General features: G+C 41.8%; 1 protein-coding gene across 1 annotated transcript in view; it reads left to right on the top strand.

Moving 5' to 3' along the window:
* PRDM15 (PR/SET domain 15) overlaps positions 1 to 17,260 on the top strand; it is a 33,670-nt gene extending 16,410 nt beyond the window's left edge. Inside the window, exons 12-25 of the mRNA XM_031062149.1 lie at positions 762 to 849; positions 1,555 to 1,722; positions 2,895 to 2,989; positions 4,312 to 4,443; positions 4,821 to 4,955; positions 7,287 to 7,450; positions 7,896 to 7,975; positions 8,589 to 8,708; positions 9,387 to 9,518; positions 10,016 to 10,099; positions 10,286 to 10,461; positions 11,553 to 11,633; positions 11,964 to 12,176; positions 12,988 to 17,260. Of these exons, the coding sequence (XP_030918009.1) occupies positions 762 to 849; positions 1,555 to 1,722; positions 2,895 to 2,989; positions 4,312 to 4,443; positions 4,821 to 4,955; positions 7,287 to 7,450; positions 7,896 to 7,975; positions 8,589 to 8,708; positions 9,387 to 9,518; positions 10,016 to 10,099; positions 10,286 to 10,461; positions 11,553 to 11,633; positions 11,964 to 12,176; positions 12,988 to 13,470 (2,151 nt within the window). The 3' untranslated portion in view covers positions 13,471 to 17,260. The remainder of the gene's footprint in view (positions 1 to 761; positions 850 to 1,554; positions 1,723 to 2,894; positions 2,990 to 4,311; positions 4,444 to 4,820; positions 4,956 to 7,286; positions 7,451 to 7,895; positions 7,976 to 8,588; positions 8,709 to 9,386; positions 9,519 to 10,015; positions 10,100 to 10,285; positions 10,462 to 11,552; positions 11,634 to 11,963; positions 12,177 to 12,987) is intronic.
* Positions 17,261 to 18,216: the final 956 nt, after the last annotated feature.

The raw sequence follows: 18,216 nt of genomic DNA on the forward strand, positions 1-18,216 counted from the left end.
GAATGAAGTGAGTGGAAGGGGCTCTTGCAGGGTTTATGTGCAGAGGCACAGTGAGATTCCAGGTGTGAGCGTGCCCTGCTCATGTGAGCAGGTATCCCATGGGAGTGAGAAAGGACAGAGAGGGGATGGTAACATCTTAGAATAATTGACACATTTGAAAAGTGCTTTGGAGCATGTGCAAACCCTTTTTCTATAGAAAATTGCTTTCAGGCATCAATTCCAGCAAAACAAGCTGGAGTTAGCTGGACCTGCATGATACAGAGGTGTGATCTGATTTATGCTGCTAAATAGGGTTGTTCCGTTCTTGTTTGCTTGTCCTGTTTGATTTCTCCCCATTTTTCATTCCTTTAATGTGTGAACTCTGCCTTTAGATGCTGCTGCTATAGAAATATTAAACACACCTGTAGTGGCACCTTATTAGTGAAAATTTCCATTGTTGCTTGGCACCAGGGCCCTTAACTCTCAGATTGCTGCCACCTCTTCTGGAAGATGGGTCAGATCACATCTTGCTTCTCAAATATTCTGTGTCTGTGTTGGACCAGGTATTCCACATCCACACAGGAGCATAATTTTTGGGGATTTTTATAGCTCAGATATAGGAACATGGCAAGATAATACAGCATCAGAATTTTGCACCAGTGTGTAGATAAATGCCCTCTTGAAGGATTAAAGATTGGAAAGGACAGAAAACTGAAGAGGTATTTGAGGTTTAGAATTTCTCTGTCAGTTGTGACTTGGCTTTTCTTGTTTGTGATCCTCAGGTGGACAGTGAGTACAGATACAAGTGCACCACGTGTGAAAAGGCCTTTCGGATAGAGAGTGCACTGGAATTCCACAACTGCAGGACAGGTGAGAATGGATAACTCTTCCTCTGGCATCTCTGCTCCATTCTGGGAAGATGTCCCCAAATCCATCTCAGCAGAGGAACTACAGAAGAAGAGTAGGGATTTAGGTTTTTGTCATCATCATAACAAGCAACCTGGGTTTTTGATAAGAAAAGTGAAATGACCAATAATCTATAGAGCAACATGTCCACTTAGGAATTGGGTTTTTTTACTATCTCCTTCTCACCTGTGTAATATCCTCACTGGTGTTTCCTGTGTTCACAGATAATCTCTGTTTAACTTTTTTCCCTAAAACTAAGTTCCACCTCACTCCTCTGAAACAGAGGAACTAGGTACAGGACCAGTATTAGTGGTAATTTGTAGTTTTTTGGGATTGCAGTTTTCTTCAGCTGTCTCCAGCTTTATACTTGCAGTAGTCTCTAAATATTTTTCCCTTAGTATCACTCCAACCTGTGCTTTTCTCCCACAGCCATCCCTTGTGGTTACTCATATTATTTCTGCTGTGATATTATGCTCACAAAATGCTATCCTGGTTACTTTTATGGCCCCACAATAATGTTCAGTCCAGAATCACACAGGTAATTGCCCTTAGAGCAGAGTGATGGATTCCATGTTTAAAACCCAGATCCAGCAGAAGAACCACCTGTCTCACAAACATACAAAAGCTGTTTTCAGCTCTAAAGAGCTGCATGGTTTCTCTTGCTTACAGATGACAAGACATTCCAGTGTGAGATGTGTTTCAGATTCTTCTCCACAAACAGCAACCTTTCAAAACACAAGAAAAAGCATGGAGATAAGAAGTTTGCATGTGAGATCTGCAATAAGATGTTCTACAGGAAGGATGTCATGCTGGACCATCAGAGGCGGCACTTGGAAGGTAAATTTACTGCAGATCAACCTAATTAATTCTCCTGAAACAGCAGTGCAGGTGGGCAGGTTAAGGAAATCATTAGTGTGCACTAGATCTTCTTGAATGGTGGCTGTCTTTTTATTAATCAGTTACCTGATCAGGAGTTTCAAGTTTCAGAAAAAAATTAGTGGCAGGGTGCGTGGGTCGTGGATGGTGGGATTTCATTTATGAAAAATAACAGTAGAGGGTCCAGAGCTGTTAACAGTCTTGTGGAAGCTGCATGGCTTATTATGCAGCAGTTTAGAATGGCTGATTTTAATGATGTATTTTTCTTTCTTTGCATCCTGTTCTTCCTTTTTTAAAACTTGTGTGGTAACTTGAAAATCTGAAGGCAGAGAGTTAACTTGCCATGTACAGCTGAGAGTGACTACTACATAAATACAGTGTCAGCAGTTATCTTTGAAACACTTGAGAATATATGAAAATGAGATTGAGAGTTTGCTGTTCAAAATCTCAAGCATTGAAGGATATTACAGGTACTCAAAGACTGGAAAAAGTTGGTACATTGCTCAACATGTATTAGAATGTGGTTAGTGACTTAGATGATAAAACCAAAAGTGATTTTTTTAAAAAAAGCAGCCAGATTGTTTATTTTGTGTCATGAACCAGAGGACAAGGGGCTGTATGACACTGGCAGTGTCTCATTTTCAGCTGTCACAGAAGAACAGGAGCCCTCTGCCCTCCTGAAAGTAGCAGAGAAAGAGGTCTGAAATCCTCTCTGAGCATTACAGCTGATGCTGGATGGTTGCATCTCTCCTTAGAGATTTCCTCTCCTCTCTTTCTTAGTGAGGGTGAATTTCTGGGCCAGATACCAGATTGAAGTGCCAAGGCCTACTAAATCTGCCTGTTTCCTGATGTTGACAAAAATGTTTTTGCCAAAAGTGTTTTCAGTCACTTTACAGTTGCTTTAGTAACCAATAAGCCATAACACATCACTTTGGCAGACTGCTTCTGTATTCTTAAAACACATTTTAATTTAGAAATCACCCTTTTGTTACCAATTCAACCCTGCATTGAGGCCCTTCGCAGTGTTTCACTCTTCTTCCCAGTCTCCTCGTGAGCAGGCCTGCAGGCTGGAGTGGAAAGCCATGGTTTATTTCTTGTTTTGTTTTTTTTTTGATGGGGACTGCTGTGTTAAGGGGTGAGGCGTGTGAAGAGAGAAGACTTTGAGCACAGCACGGAGAGCATGGTTCGCTACAAGAAGGAGCCCTCGGGCTGCCCTGTGTGTGGGAAGGTAGGAGCTGGTGCCAGTGTGCCATGAGAGGCTCTGCATTGGGGCTCCAGGGTGCTGCAGTTCAGTCCAGACAGGAGAAGACTGAGGGGATCCATCCATCCATCCATTTAAATATCTCCAAGGGGTGTCAGAGGATGGTGCCAGACTCTTTTTGGTGGTGCTCAACTGTGGTATTCTCATTCTCTGAACAGAGAGAGACATGATTCTCTCTCCCAGGATTTTGCCTGAAGAAGCACAGAGAGAAGAAGAGAAAACAATTCTTATCTCTATTCTCTCTGTGTTTCTCTAGGCAAAATCCTGGGAGAGAGAATTATGTCTCTCTGTTCAGAGAATGTGAATACCACACTCAGCAATGGCACAAGGAGCAGAGGACATAAAACACAACAAATTCCACCTCAACATGGGGAAGAAATTCCTCACACTGAGTGTGGCAGAGCTCTGGAATAGCTGCCCAAGGAGGGTGTGAAGTCCAGTCAGGACATTCCTCTTCAACCACCTGTAGCTCCATTATTTATCCAAGCCCACCGTGGCCATGGATGGTGGGAGCTGTTAGCACAGAGATGAGAGCAAAAGTGCATTTCAGACCTGAACTTTCCTCAGGACACCCAGCACAATGGAGAGTGTCACACGGCCACTGTGTGTGTCAGTGGAATCTCATGGCTTATGTTACTTAAAATGGAGCTTTTCTGGCTGGTTGTAAACAGCTGGAGTTGATTGTGTGCATTGGGAATCCTCTTTCATGGGGAATAAAAGTGAATTCATGGTGTAGTCATGGCATGGTTGCATTTGGATGTTCAACACTCATGATCATAAGTCACTGTTGTCACAAGGAGTGTGGGTTTAACTTGTCATTTTATAAATGTTTAATGATTCATGGTGCAAAAGGCACTCAAGAACTCTTCAGCTGATGTGTAGACCTCTGATTTTGATGCTTTGGATATGTTTCATACCAGTCAAGGTAAATTTTGTGGCTATAGTTTTTTAGAGATAGACGGAGCATTGGTGATTCAAAAGACACTGTCTAAATGTTTCAAATTCTACTCTGTATAATTCTGCTGCAGCTTTTTTTTGGAAGTCCAGCCCTGACAAATGGCTAGTTTCAGTCAGTTCCTTGGAACTCTGCCCCTGGATTTTGCCATGCCAGCAGTTCTGAGGCAGACTGTTAACAGGAGCTTCTGCATGTTTCTGGCCAGAAGGAATAAAAAAAGACAGTAAATGTGACAGTAAATGTGTTCTGTGCTCTCCACTGGATAGGTTTCAAAGAACTGTAGCCCTGCTGGACATGATCCAAAAATCCTTTCTTCCTTCTTTTTTCCTTTTAGGTATTTTCATGTAGGAGCAACATGAACAAACACCTTCTAACACATGGAGACAAGAAATACACCTGTGAGATCTGTGGACGTAAATTTTTCAGGGTGGATGTGCTGAGAGATCATATTCATGTCCATTTTAAGGTATTGTGTTAATAATCAGATTGTTTTGCCAACACTGAATTGTAAGGAATTAAATAAAATTAAAAGGGAATTGTACCACTCAGTGGTGCTGATAAAGATGCTTTTAATGATGTAATACTGTACCAGCTGAGTCTCTTTACATTAAAATTCCTTTTATATGTCAAAAAATTAATATTAGTTGTTTGAATAAGTTATTCCTTATGTGGTCCTGGACTGAGAAGCTCTGGATTGAATGAAGCAGGAGGATATTTTAAATAGATAATATCACAGCAGTTAATGCAAAGCAGTCTACATGGAAGCAAAAGGTGACCAGGCCTTACTTTTTGAAGAAGTTTAATCTATTAAAAGAAAATATTCTTTCCCTTTACTTTACACAGGACATAGCCCTAATGGATGATCACCAGAGGGAAGAGTTCATTGGTAAAATTGGAATCTCATCAGAGGAAAACGATGACAACTCTGATGAAAGTGCAGATTTAGAGCCTCACAAGTATAGCTGCAAAAGGTGCCAGGTAGCTTTAAATACTTTCAAATTAACTTGTTTTGGGATGGGGGAGGGAGTGGAGGAATTTATAAATAATTCAGAATTTTAAATAACATTAAAGGCTCTCAAAGAGAAGGCAAGTTCTCAGGTCTGCTGTCTTCTGCAGTGCTGTTACCTCTGATCTGTGAACTGAGGCTGTTCCATAAGAATTGAGGTGGTGTCCAGTAAGGGGGATGATAAACACTAAAAAAAGGAAAGACAGACACATTCACTTTTTCCTGTGAGGAAGAAAACCAGCAAAACTCTGGAGGAAGGACCAATAAAGGAACACTCACATCTCAAACTGCCTTTTAATTATGTGCAACTGGCAGCATTTCTGATTGATAGAGTCCACAAATTGATTAATTTTTTGAGGTCAGAAGGTTTTTTAGTGGATATCCAGTTTGGAGGAGTAAGACTGCTGCTTATGTTCAGAGTGACTGCTTATTTTCACCCTGCTCCATTGCAAACAGGATGGTGTTGGAAGTGCTGCTGGAATGGAGTTCACTCAGCTGAGAGGGGAAGACTTTTTAAACCTCTCACTGTGTGGCTTTTGCCATTTTCTAAAGAAATAATAATGGGTCCTTAAGGACTCTGTGCCCTCCCTGGGTAACCCCACTGTGCTGGGGCAGGTGGGGTGCAAAACCACTCAAGTGAGAACAGCAAAACTGACACAGGGACAGGGGATTTTTGGTTGTTCAGCCACTGAATTGATCCTGGAAATCAGAGCTTATTTCACAGCCCACACTTAATGTGGTGAGGTTCTTAATTTACCTTCATTTAAAGACCTGGAGATAATAATATTTCCGTTTTCTTGTCTGGGGAATGGTTTTCAGTGCAAACTGATTTTAATTTTGTGTCAGTAAACATGTGAAGTTGTGGTGTCACAGCAGTTCATCATGTTCTTGCTTTCACTGTGCTGATTTTCCTGCCTGGCACTTCTTGGGTACATAAACAATATAAAATTGTGTGCTTCCAAGTGAGGGCAGTTGGACCATTCAAATCAGAAAGATCTTTTTGGAAATTGGGGGGTTTTTTCGTGCTTTTGCAGGTGTTTGTGAAATAAACAGTTGTGTAAGGGCACAGCTGTGGGAAATGGGATTTGATGTGAGGAGATGGGGGCACTGAACAGCCAGAGGGAGAACAAATACAGATAAGTCTTGGAGAAATCTCTTTTCTGAGCTCTTAAACATCTGGTTTACTTGGTGTCAAAGTACATCTTCACCAAGCCATGCAGTGCTGGTAGAAATGCCCTGACTAGGTCCAGAATTAGAGAAAAAGACCATGTCAGTATGGCACTTCACCCTGGCATGCTGGAGCACATCTGGATGTGCACATCTGGAGCTCAGTAGTGCAGCACCTGTCTGTTGCAGCTGCAGCCCCTCCAGGAGCTGAGCCAGAGTCACTGCCCTGCAGTGCCTGGAAATTCCAGCTCTTCAGGAGCTGCTGCCAAAGCTGCTGGTGCAGGAGCTCACCATGCCCCTAGAGCCCAGCAGGCATTTCCTCCATCTGTGATCTCCTCACTCTTACAGAATCACAGAATAATCTGAGCTGGAAGGGACCCTCAGGGCTCACTGAGTCCGGCTCCTGGCTCTGTGCAGCCCCTGGAATCCCACCATGGGCCTGAGCGCATTGTCCAAACACTCCCTGAGCTCTGTCTTGCTGCAGTGACCAGAACCTGGGGAGCCTGCTCAGTGCCCAACCATCCTCTGGGGGAAGAACCTTTTCCTAATATCCAACCTAAACCTGCCCTGACACAACTTCAGGCCATTGCCCCTAGTCCTGTCAGTGTCAGCACAGAGCAGAGATCAGTGCCTGCCCCTCACAAGAAGCTGTGACTGCAGTGAGGTCTCCCCTCAGTCTCTTCTTCAGGCTGAACAGACCAAGTACCCTCAGTGGCTCTCACAAAGCTTCCCCTGCAGACCCTTCACCATCTCTGTAGCTCTCTGGACATTCTCCAGTAGTTTAATATCATCCTTGTGCTGTGGTGACCAAAACTGCTCACTGTAGTCAAGGTGAGCTGGTGCAGTTTAAACCTGGCTGTTCCTCAGTGCACAAACAACTCCAAGGTCCTCTTCTTGTGCAGAAGTGGAGACACCATCTCCATCCAGAGAAATTGAGTCAGTTGTTGTCCTGTAGCAGCATGCTTGTAATATCTAAAGAGTTTGAGGCCTCAACCCAGCTGTCACAGGTTTTTCATCCAGTGGCACACAGGATTTTAATGGTACACAGGATATTTATGTCTGCTCCATGTTACCTGCTCATTGCTGTGCAAGAGGACTTTTTTCCCCCTTGCATTCACTATTGGTTCATTCCCCAGCTGACCTTTGGCAGAGGGAAGGAGTACCTGAAGCACATCATGGACGTGCACAAGGAGAAGGGTTATGGCTGCAGCATCTGCAACCGGCGCTTCGCCTTGAAGGCCACATACCACGCGCACATGGTCATCCACAGGGAGAACCTGCCCGACCCCAATGTGCAGAAGTAAGGCTTGTTCCACTGAGAAGAGCTGCCTGCTTGGAGTTCTAATGGTTCTGCCACCTGGGGTGCTCTTAGGGAATTTGGCTGTGCTAAAATATCTGTGAAATTGGGGTTAAAATGTTTATTATGAGCTTGAAATGCGTGTTGTTGGTGATTGGCTTCACACGGATTGATGAGTCAGTAGCCCTCCAGTTTGGGCTTTGCAAAGTGTAAATCGGTGATTTTAATAAATGGTTTTGAAAAAAAAATGAGTGTATAGCAATGCCAGACTGCTCCAAGCTTGCAGTCAACCTGGGGGTTTCTTAAGGCTCATTTAGAAAAACTTGTGCTTCAAGGAACTTTTGGAGTAATTGGTATTAGCAAATGAAATACACTTAGTGACAGAGATGCCTGAGAATCACCTCTGCCTCAAGAGAAGAATCACAGTTTTTGGTCTCTTTGGTTTCAGATACATCCATCCATGTGAAATCTGTGGGAGGATTTTTAACAGTATAGGAAATCTGGAAAGACATAAGCTTATACATACAGGTAAAAATGTTGTTTCTTTATAATTATCAATACCAAAGAGAATTTTCTGTTGCCCATGCCTGCCTTTGTTTTTTTTGTTTTTGTTTTTGTTTTTGTTTTTTTTTTTTTTTTGCTAGAGGATTTTCACTCTATGTTACAATAAGACAAATAAAATATTTATTCTTCTAGCGTTAGCCAGTTTTCCAAAGCAGGTAATATTAATGAAGAGATTTGATATGGATACACAATCCAAAGTCCTAGTTAATATGTTTGCAGGATTCACCTAATTCTGTATTCTGTTCTTCCCCAAATTCTTATCCATGCCACCTTCTCACCATTACACAGGCTGAAACCTGCTATTGCAAAATCATTTTTAACAGCTCATTACTATTTCATGCTATTCAGTCTTCTCCTACCTCAGGCTTTATCTGTTTTTTCTCACACAAAACTCCAGCTTTTCTCTCTCTTCAAAGTCTTCTCATTTACTTTGGGCTACAATATCCATGAAAGGTGTGCTTGTCAGCATAGGTGGGCTGTTGCCTTCTAATTCACCACTTTAATCAATTTTTAGGAGATGCACATTACTCATTAACATTTTTTTTTGTTTATGTTGTCTTTTAAATTTATTTTCAAGGTGTAAAAAGTCATGCTTGTGAGCAATGTGGCAAATCATTTGCTAGAAAAGACATGTTAAAAGAACATATGCGAGTCCATGATAATATCCGAGAATACTTGTGTGCAGAGTGTGGCAAAGGTATGTCTGATGCCTTGTTTTCCATTCATTGTGATACTGAGTAACAGGTGAATATCTGAATTAAAACAACTGCCATACTGAGAACAGTGGCAGTGCCGTAAATCCTGCATTTTTAAGAGGTAAAAAATGTATTAATCAGGAGCATTGTTGTTACGTGAGCTGCCCTAAATTTGTACAGTTTGGTTTCATGGGCTATAACACAACACTAATTTTAGTAGCATTTGTTTCTGTCAAGTTGAGGAATGCCCAATTTGCAGCACAAAAGGGAATGCAAGTTGATTTTTTTCATTCTGGGGTGTCTACAGGCTTAAAAGATAGAGTAATATCTCTCTGTAAGAGCCTGAAGAATCAAAGTCGCTTTGACTTTTTTAATTTCTCATGTTACAACTTGAACAAGTCTGAGCTGGTATTTTAGTAAAAGACAGTAGTAAGTCTGACACCTCTAAGGATGCTTGTCCCTACTGTTTCTCTATTAGTGATTACTCAGATGTTTTCCAGAGCTTTTTTTTCTGGAATTAAATAATAATGATGAAGTGCATTGAAACATAAACAATAAAAAATATGCAACTGTGAACTTGCAGCAAATATAAAATAGAGCTGTTGGTTAACACCATGAGCCTGATTTCTCCCCTGAAGGTGGGAGTGATGGACTAAGTGTCCTGTGCCTTCTGCCTGCAGGAATGAAGACAAAACATGCCCTTCGTCACCACATGAAGCTGCACAAGGGGATTAAGGAATACGAGTGCAAGGAATGTCACCGAAAATTTGCACAGAAAGTCAACATGCTGAAACATTACAAGAGACACACAGGTGAGGGCTCCAAAGATGGACAAAAGTTGCACTGAGTCAATTAAATCTTTCCCAAGAGAATTCTTACCTAGAGCAGTCAGACAGTATGACAAAAACTAACAAAATATGCATGTTCTGCTCTTTGAAATGTGAGATTTTGTCCTGTCCTCAGCCAGGACCACTTGTTCTACAAATAAATCAGTTTAGTTGATTTCAAGTTCTGCTTTCTATTTTAGGTTCTTGGTCTAGGGTGGCTCTACAGTGTTGGGTTTGTTTTAAGTTAGTGTTCAGGTTGTGATTTCCCAAAACAAAATTTTACTTCCCATATCAGTTTCTCTGATATTTATTTTCTGCTGGATATAGTGGAATGGTTTAGCTAAAATTAGCTGGTGAAGGTAGGCTTCTGCCTTTATTTTGTCTGTGGTTTTAATTTTTTTAATGTTACTAATAAAAACCTCAGAATTGTCCCAGATTCCTTTAGGCTGCTTTCACAGGTGCCAAATGTGCTTTTCATGCAGGAATCAAAGATTTCATGTGTGAGCTCTGTGGCAAGACGTTCAGCGAGAGAAACACAATGGAGACTCACAAGTTGATTCATACAGGTAAACCCTCTAAAAAGCAGTATCCAGCAAAAATACCTTAATTTTGCTCCTTAATTTTGATTTGGACTGGCCACTCTTGGAACTAACGTTGCACATCCTGTTACCAAACATCAATTATTGCTCTCCTTGAGGCGTTGGCAATCTGATGCTCATCCATTGGGTTTCCTTCCTTCCCTCTGCCACCAGTAGGAAAACAGTGGACGTGTTCAGTGTGTGATAAGAAGTATGTCACTGATTACATGCTGCAGAAGCACATCCAGCTCACCCATGACAAGGTGGAAGCCCAGAGCTGTCAGCTGTGTGGCACAAAGGTTTCTACCAGGGCATCCATGAGTCGACACATGAGGCGTAAACACCCAGAGGTGAGTGAGTTTGAGTGGAATTTTTTAATCTTTTTTTCTTTTAAAAGAATGTTTATGGCCTTTGGTGACTTGAAAGGAATTGCTGTGTTTCCCTCTCTCTTTTTCCTGCTGTTTTGGGCCGAATTTTAAGTAGTATCTGTGAAACATGGACATAACTGAATCAGCCATTTCACTATCTGATTCTCAGTCCCTAAAAATGAAGTTTGATTATTTAAATCTCTTTTCTTTTTCTACCCCGGCTTAAATATATGTTTTTTCATGTTTTGTCTCCATCCATTAGTGAGTATAATGGATTCTTTTTTTCCCATTGTGTTCTCTGTATTCAGAAGTGATCTGAAAGGAGTGGTGAATAGAGAGGTGATGGCAGCATCTGCTGACGATGCAAAATTATTCTCAGTATTAAAGATGAATGCTGACTGGAGAGAATGTGGATTAGAGGGATGTTTTGTCTGACTCCAGCAGGGTTTTTTCTGGGTTCTAAATATTGTGTTTCTTCTCAGCATTTCCTGTTTAGGTTTGATTAAGGCTTGTCTGTTCCCTTTGAGGCTTTTAAAATTTTTTTTTAACTACCAATTTTTCATTAGCATTACTTTGCTGTTTTATCATTATGACTGTGAAGGAAGTCAACAAAATGCTTTGTTTATTGATTCAAGGATTTAAAATGCAGCTACATATCTGAAATCCAGGGGGCAATTTGTTTCTATTCTTTGATGAGCTGAGATGTGTAGATTCATCTGAAAATAATGAAATAGGACACGGTTGATAGGTTTATAAATTGAAATGCTAACATAATACTTTTTTTTTCCAAACATGTTGTTTTCTGTAGAATTCATCATGTCCCACAGGGTTATGTTCTGTCTAGAATATGAAAATGTACATGTTCTTTTACTGTGTTTAAATTTTGCTGGATTTCAGCAAGAGGGAAAAGATGATATGCCAAAAGGTTATTTTAAAAAGCCACAGTTAACTCCCTGTATTAATTACTATGTGTAGAGTGTTAGATTACATCACTTTTGCTTGGTGATGGGGTTTACTAGGGAAATGCTGTGCTGTTTGACTGTGGTTTGCAGCTGACACCTCTGTGTGTTCAGATTCTTTCAGTGAGGATTGATGATTTAGAGCCGCTGCCAGAGACAACCACCATTGATGCCTCTTCAATTGGGATTGTTCAGGTGAGCTCCAGGCCTGCTGCAGGGGGAGGTGGGACAGCACTTTTTGAGTACAGAACACAGCTGGGCGTGGGCTGATGGGTGAGGAATGTGCTTTTTTAGAGAGTCAGCCCCAGTGGAACATGTCCAAGCAGCCACAAGCTGCTGATCTGCTTGGTTGTATAACAGAATGTAATTACAGGGTGAGGTCTCAATCCCTGGAGTCAGGATTTTGCTAAAGTTTGTTTCTTTGCTTGAGAACTGACAATAAACCAGCTTCAGGTGATTGTCTCTTACTTGGAACCTCACTAAGCAAAAGGACTTGATGTTTTGTTTGGAAATGTGTTGCTGCAGCCGGAATTAGCCTTGGAACAGGGTGAACTACCAGAAGGGAAGCAGCACATAAAAGCTCCTAAAAGTGGCCAGAAAAGAAAACAAAAGTCAGGTGAGGAGGAAGAAGCTCAAGTGCCTGAGGACCCTGCCTTCAGTGAATACACAGAGAAGGAAGGTGAATTCACAGGGAATGTTGGAGATGAAACCAATTCAGCTGTACAGAGCATCCAACAGGTGAGCTGCAGGAGGAGGGTGATGGGTGGCATTGCTTAGAGGGATAACCCTTCTTTTCATTAGAAAAACATCACAAAAGAGTGGTTGGAACATTTGGAGGTGACTGGATAAATTGTGGTAACACAAAGATGGGTTTAAAAACCCAAGAAGTTGGACCAGTAAGCTCCTCGTGTTTGTTTTATTCCTTCTGGTGTTAGCATCAGTTTGTTTGCTAGACATCACTGTCTGGCTGAAGCTGGGATTAAAAGAATGAAAGTTAATTTGTCTGTTTGTTCTCAATGTTGCATATCCCTCTCTCCCATCACCATCTTACTTCTGCACTTGGAAGTTGGTACATTCCAAGTTTTCTACTTTCCCATCTGTGTGTGGCTTCTCTTGCTGGCACCATATGAGCCCACCAGCACTTCCCTGGTATTTGGTGGTCACTCAGAATCTCCAAGGCTGAAGTGTTTCTCTTCAGGCAGTGGTCACCCTCAGTGACCTTTGTGTTTGTCCTCAGGTGGTGGTGACGCTCAGTGACCTTTGTGTTTGTCCTCATGTGGTGGTCACCCTCAGTGACCTTTGTGTTTCTCCTCAGGTGGTGGTGACCCTCAGTGACCTTTGTGTTTCTCCTCAGGTGGTGGTGACACTCAGTGACCTTTGTGTTTCTCCTCAGGTGGTGGTGACACTCAGTGACCTTTGTGTTTGTCCTCAGGTGGTGGTGACGCTCAGTGACCTTTGTGTTTCTCCTCAGGTGGTGGTGACCCTCAGTGACCTTTGTGTTTGTCCTCAGGTGGTGGTGACACTCAGTGACCTTTGTGTTTGTCCTCAGGTGGTGGTGACGCTCAGCGACCCGAACGTCTCAGCCCCCTCCAGCTCGGTGGGACTCACCAACATCACCGTGACCCCCATCACCACGGCAGCTGGCACCCAGTTCACCAACCTGCAGCCCGTGGCCGTGGGCCACCTGTGTCCCCCAGAGAGGCAGCTGCAGCTGGACAGCTCCATCCTCACCGTCACCTTCGACACCGTCAGCGGCTCGGCCGTGCTGCACAACCGCCAGAGCGACATTCAGCTCCCGCCGCAGCCCGAGGCTCCCAACCCCCAGTCCGTGGCCCATTTCATAAACCTGACCACCCTGGTGAACTCCATTGCTCCCCTGGGGAACCCCCAGATGACAGAACAGCACCCCCTGAGCTGGAGGTCAGTGCCTCAGACTGATGTGCTGCAGCCCCCGGCGCCGGCCGCGCCGCAGCAGCCGGGCCAGCAGCCCGTCCAGACAGAGCAGCAGCAGCAGCAGATGTACAGCTACTAATTTATACTTGGGCATGGACAGTACTCAGAGACACAGAAAAAACACACAGACCTTTGGAAAATTTCTACTAGGATTGTTTGCTGGATACCAAACAAAGATGGGAATTGAATTTCATCGTTTATAGAATGAAATTTAAGCTGAAATTGGCAGATCACCCTGCAACACCCTGGTCTGAGGTTCTCAAGCTGTCTCTAGACCTTGCACTGTCTTAAAAAATAACAGAAAGGGAGAGAAAAAAAAAATGTCACCACAAATTTAGCACCCCCTTGCAGTTGTGCACTAAGATTGAGATTTGACAGGTGAATCATCACACACCTTAACCAAAGCAGGGAAATCCTAAATTTTGCAGCACTTGTGATGTACAAAAACCCTTTCAGCCATACCATGACACTTCTTTCCAAGTCTGGAAATGGCATCTGAAGACCTTGTTCACAATGGGTGGAATGTCCTTGTGGTCAGCTGGTAGAGACTGAAATGTGAAGACACAAAGGGGCAAAACAGGAATTGTCTTTGTTTCTTATCTTCTTTAGGTCTTGTATCTAACAACATCAGTAAAGTAGGTGGAATTTGGGGTTTTGGGGTGGGCATGAGTGTGGTGTGGAAGAAAATATTACCAATTATTTCCATTTTAGTCATGGGAAAAACCATGTACCCATCAGACAGTGATAGTGCTATTTGAGCCAGAGAGCTAATACTGAAGCAAATTTTTATGGTCTTCTAGCCAAGTTTCAATCAAACCAATTACAAACTGAAAGAAGAATGTGATACAGTTTTATGTAATTTTTAAAACCTCCTCTTTCAATCTTGCTTTTAGCTAATAGGCCTGAAGAGCAATCAGTCCCCTTTGATGAAGTTCAGGATGTGAATTTTTTTCAATTAGACTTATTTCATCCTGTAATAAACATTTGAGAAAGCATTCTTTTTATATATATATACATATATATATATATATATATATATAGCCTTTGTATTTTACTGTGTGTTCCTGGTGAGTATTTGTGTGAAAAACACTGTTACCAACACAATTCATGAATTCTTTCATCCCCATGTCGCCGCTTCTCACGGGAAAAAAAAAGTATGGATTCTGTTCCTTCTGTTCCCAAAATTTATTTCCAAAGTTCACAGCCACACTCAAGGTTGTGTGAAGTGCAAGAAAAAGCAAAAGGAATGTCTGAAGCATATTCTGTGTCCTGCCACATGGAGTCAGTGTGCCCCAGTGTATAAAGGGCGAGGTTTGCATGACTGCTGGGGATGCAAATCCTGGGCTGGGTCAAACACGTCTGTGCTGACAGAACCCCTTCATTTCATTCTCCATCCATGGATGTGCAGTCTGGACTTTTGCATGTCAAGAAGATAGTGTTATTCCCACAGGGAAAATGAGCTGCTAGCAAAAAGGAATAAACGAAATATATATATATATATATAATATGCATATATATATATATAAAATGTTGTTGTTTAAAATCCTAAAGGGTAAACCCTGCTGTGGCTGAAGAGCAAGGTCCTTTGGGGCAGCAGACTGAGCCACAGAACTGTGCTGAAGGGTTTTTTTTTCCCCTGAGGATAAAGCAGCTGCTGTGTCTGACAGTGAGGATGGATTGGTGGTTGTAAAAATCCTGTCTGTGCTTATTGTATTTATGAAAAATTCTATGTTTTAGGAGAAATATGAGTAGGAATGACTTCAGCTTTGAAAGTCTCTATTGACATGGACTACTTGACCCTTAAAGGTTGCCTTACAATCTCTACAACAAATTCTCCCAAAGTATAAATGTCTGGATATTAAAATTAACCTCCAGTGCTTTTCTTGGTGCCATGGCTGTGTCCAGAGGCTTGGGCTTTGTGTAAAGCTGCAGGACAGGGATAGCAAAGGGGTTTCTGGTGACAGAATTTGTGTGTCAGAGGAGCAGAACTACTTTTGATTAAATATCAACAGGTCTATCAAATACCTGCGTGGGAGGGACCAGTGTTTGATAGGACAAGGATGCAGATCAGAAAGAAAAGTACCTTCTAGCAGTGTGGGAAAGAGAATTTTTTCATTCCCTGTTCACTTCTGTCTTCCTTAGGTACTTTTCACACAAATACTGTGAGATCCTGTAATTTTTTTAGCCTCCCAATATCCTGACTACAGTTCCTGGATTATTTCACCACTGGCTTGAGATAGTTCAGTTTCTCCTCAGCTGTCCTGCCAAAAATGCTTCTGTTTCACACCAAACCAATGGGCAAGAGAAAGCCAGGTTTTATTTATGAAATATATTGTTTATGTACTTGAAACTTCTTTTTTTTCCCCTGTATTTGCCTAATTGGTAATGGCACATTATCTTTTGTCAGGTGGAAAAACGGGTAAAAAAGGGAAGGAAAGCAAATTCTGTGATTCTGTGAAGTGGAGAACTCACATGATTCTGTGAAATAGAACTCCTATTACCACAACACTTGAGTTGTTGTGGTAATATAGAATTTTTACACAATCAGATCTTTTTTGAGACACATGTAAATGGTGATTAGGCTTTTAATTGGGGAGGAAGAGGTTTTTTACCTTAGCAGAGTCCATCTTCTCTATGTTGATACTACTGACAGTGGCATTTGTGCTGCATTTAATCAACCTGCATCATTTTAACACATAATTTCCTGCTTGATAAGAGTTGCACTCAGAGGAAATCAACCTTTAGAGACCTCTTTGACTTCACAAAATCTCTATTCTAATGTAATTCCCTGGTTTTCTGTACTCTTACGGGGTTTGGCATCCCTCCCATGCTAGCTGGCCTCAGTAACCTCATCCAGGCAATAGGATCTTCCCTTTCTGGCAGTGGTTGATTCCAGGTGATTCTAGAAGGAATGGTCCCACAGGAAGTGCTTGATTGCTGGTTTTCACATAGAAATGTCCCTCTTCAATCTCTGAGAATCCCCAAAATCATAGAACAGCCCAGGCTGGAAGGCACCTCAAAAGATGATTGATCTGGTCCAGCCTTTTTCTGGGGAAAGGGAGCATAGGTGAGGTGATAGAATCATAAAATCATCATTAACCTGTCTAATTTAATCTTTTAAACCTCCAGTGACACAACTCTGGGAAGGTTGTTCCAGTGGCTGATTGTTCTTCCTGTAAAAATTACCTTAAATAATGTTCAGGAGAGGAAAACAGAACCACTGGAAAGGCTTTGGTTAGGCCAGGCAGTAGAAAGCTCTCTGAATATGATCTTCCCAGAGCACTCCTTTGAGACAGGATTGTGAGTTTCTCCACAACCCTTGCTGTGGTGCCTCATCATCATCTCCCAGCATGATTTTATTATTATTCCTGTTTTTAACATCCCTATGAGAAAACAACTGTATCTTGGGTGTGCTTCACCATGGGAAAAAAAAATCCAGAACAAATTATTCTGTTTGCTTTTTGTTTCAAATGGTTTTGTTTGGAGATGTTGGAAATTGCTGCCTTTTCAGACAGAGCTTCCCTTGGACAAGCAGTGACTGCTCTCCCAGCTAAGCCTTTTCCAGGTGAATACCAAAGTTGTACTGATGCTATTTTCAAACTGCACAAGAAATAAAACCACTCCACAAGGGATGTGCAATCTAAATTTCCTCTGCCAATTTGTTCCCTGCCTTTTCAGCTGTAGGATGTGAAGGCTTTCTTGTTTTGCATAGCAGCTGTTCAGTCACAAACTGGAATTACTTTGAGCCAAAGGAGTGATGTTGTGTGGTGTTCTGTGTATTGTCATTGTTTATTGCTGAGACTATTATTTAATTGAATGCTGTCTGTGGCACACTGGGCTCTGAAGTAAAGGAGCATCAAGGTACAGAACCCTTTCTCTGCCAGTGTTATTCTTTACTGTTCCTTAATTAAGATATCAAACATTTTTTTTCCCTTCAAATCTCTTAGATTTGCCCCAAAAGCAATAAGATTAACTCTCAGCCCGTGGAACTTTGTACATCCCAAATTAGAGAAACATGGGGTAGCATTTTAAAATATTTATTCTGTAGCTTGTTATTGGTAATAAGAGAAAGCAAAAGAGATGGAATCTTTCATGGTTTCTGTGCTGAGTTCTCTCAGGAGAATTGGCTGTATCAAGTGTTACTATGCTTTAGAAAACTAATTTTTTTTAAACTATGAAAAATGAGTATATTTGCAGAAACCCACTAGCCAGTCTCCTGCCAGTCTAATCAGCCACATTTCTGTACTCTTCTATTGTTCCAGAGATTGCCTGAAGTTAACATCCAGGTAACAGCTGGATTTATTTCGAGAGCTGAATTCCCTGCCAGGTTGTCAGTGATTAGTTCTGCATACACAAAGATGTCTCAATTTCTCATCTGGAAAACCAGGAATGGAATAAATACCACACATCCAGGTGACAGATATATCCAAATTCTAGGTACCCTATGCAAATATTCACAAATACCTTTGTGAAATCTTGGCCAGTGATGAGATTTCCTTGTGCTGTTTACAGTAATAATAATGTCACCCCTGATTCCTTTTAGCCTGACATTTATTTCTGATTTGGGTGTAAACCAAATGTTGACATTTGGAAACTTTTTGTAACTCTTTAACCCTTGTATTCTTGGCCCTCTCATGGTTGGCCTCATCTGTAAAAGGAGATGAACATTGGAGGAGGATCTGCTCATCCTCACCATGATGCACAGCAAAGCTCTGCTTGAAAAGCACTTTTGGAGACAAACATGCAGCCAAATGACTTGAATTTCTGAAATTACCAAGGCTTCTTTCCAAATAGGGGCTTTTGCCCTACAGCAAGCTCAAAGTCT

Source organism: Geospiza fortis, unplaced genomic scaffold (genome assembly GCF_000277835.1).
Source record: "Geospiza fortis unplaced genomic scaffold, GeoFor_1.0 scaffold17, whole genome shotgun sequence".
NCBI classification, from domain to species: domain Eukaryota; kingdom Metazoa; phylum Chordata; class Aves; order Passeriformes; family Thraupidae; genus Geospiza; species Geospiza fortis.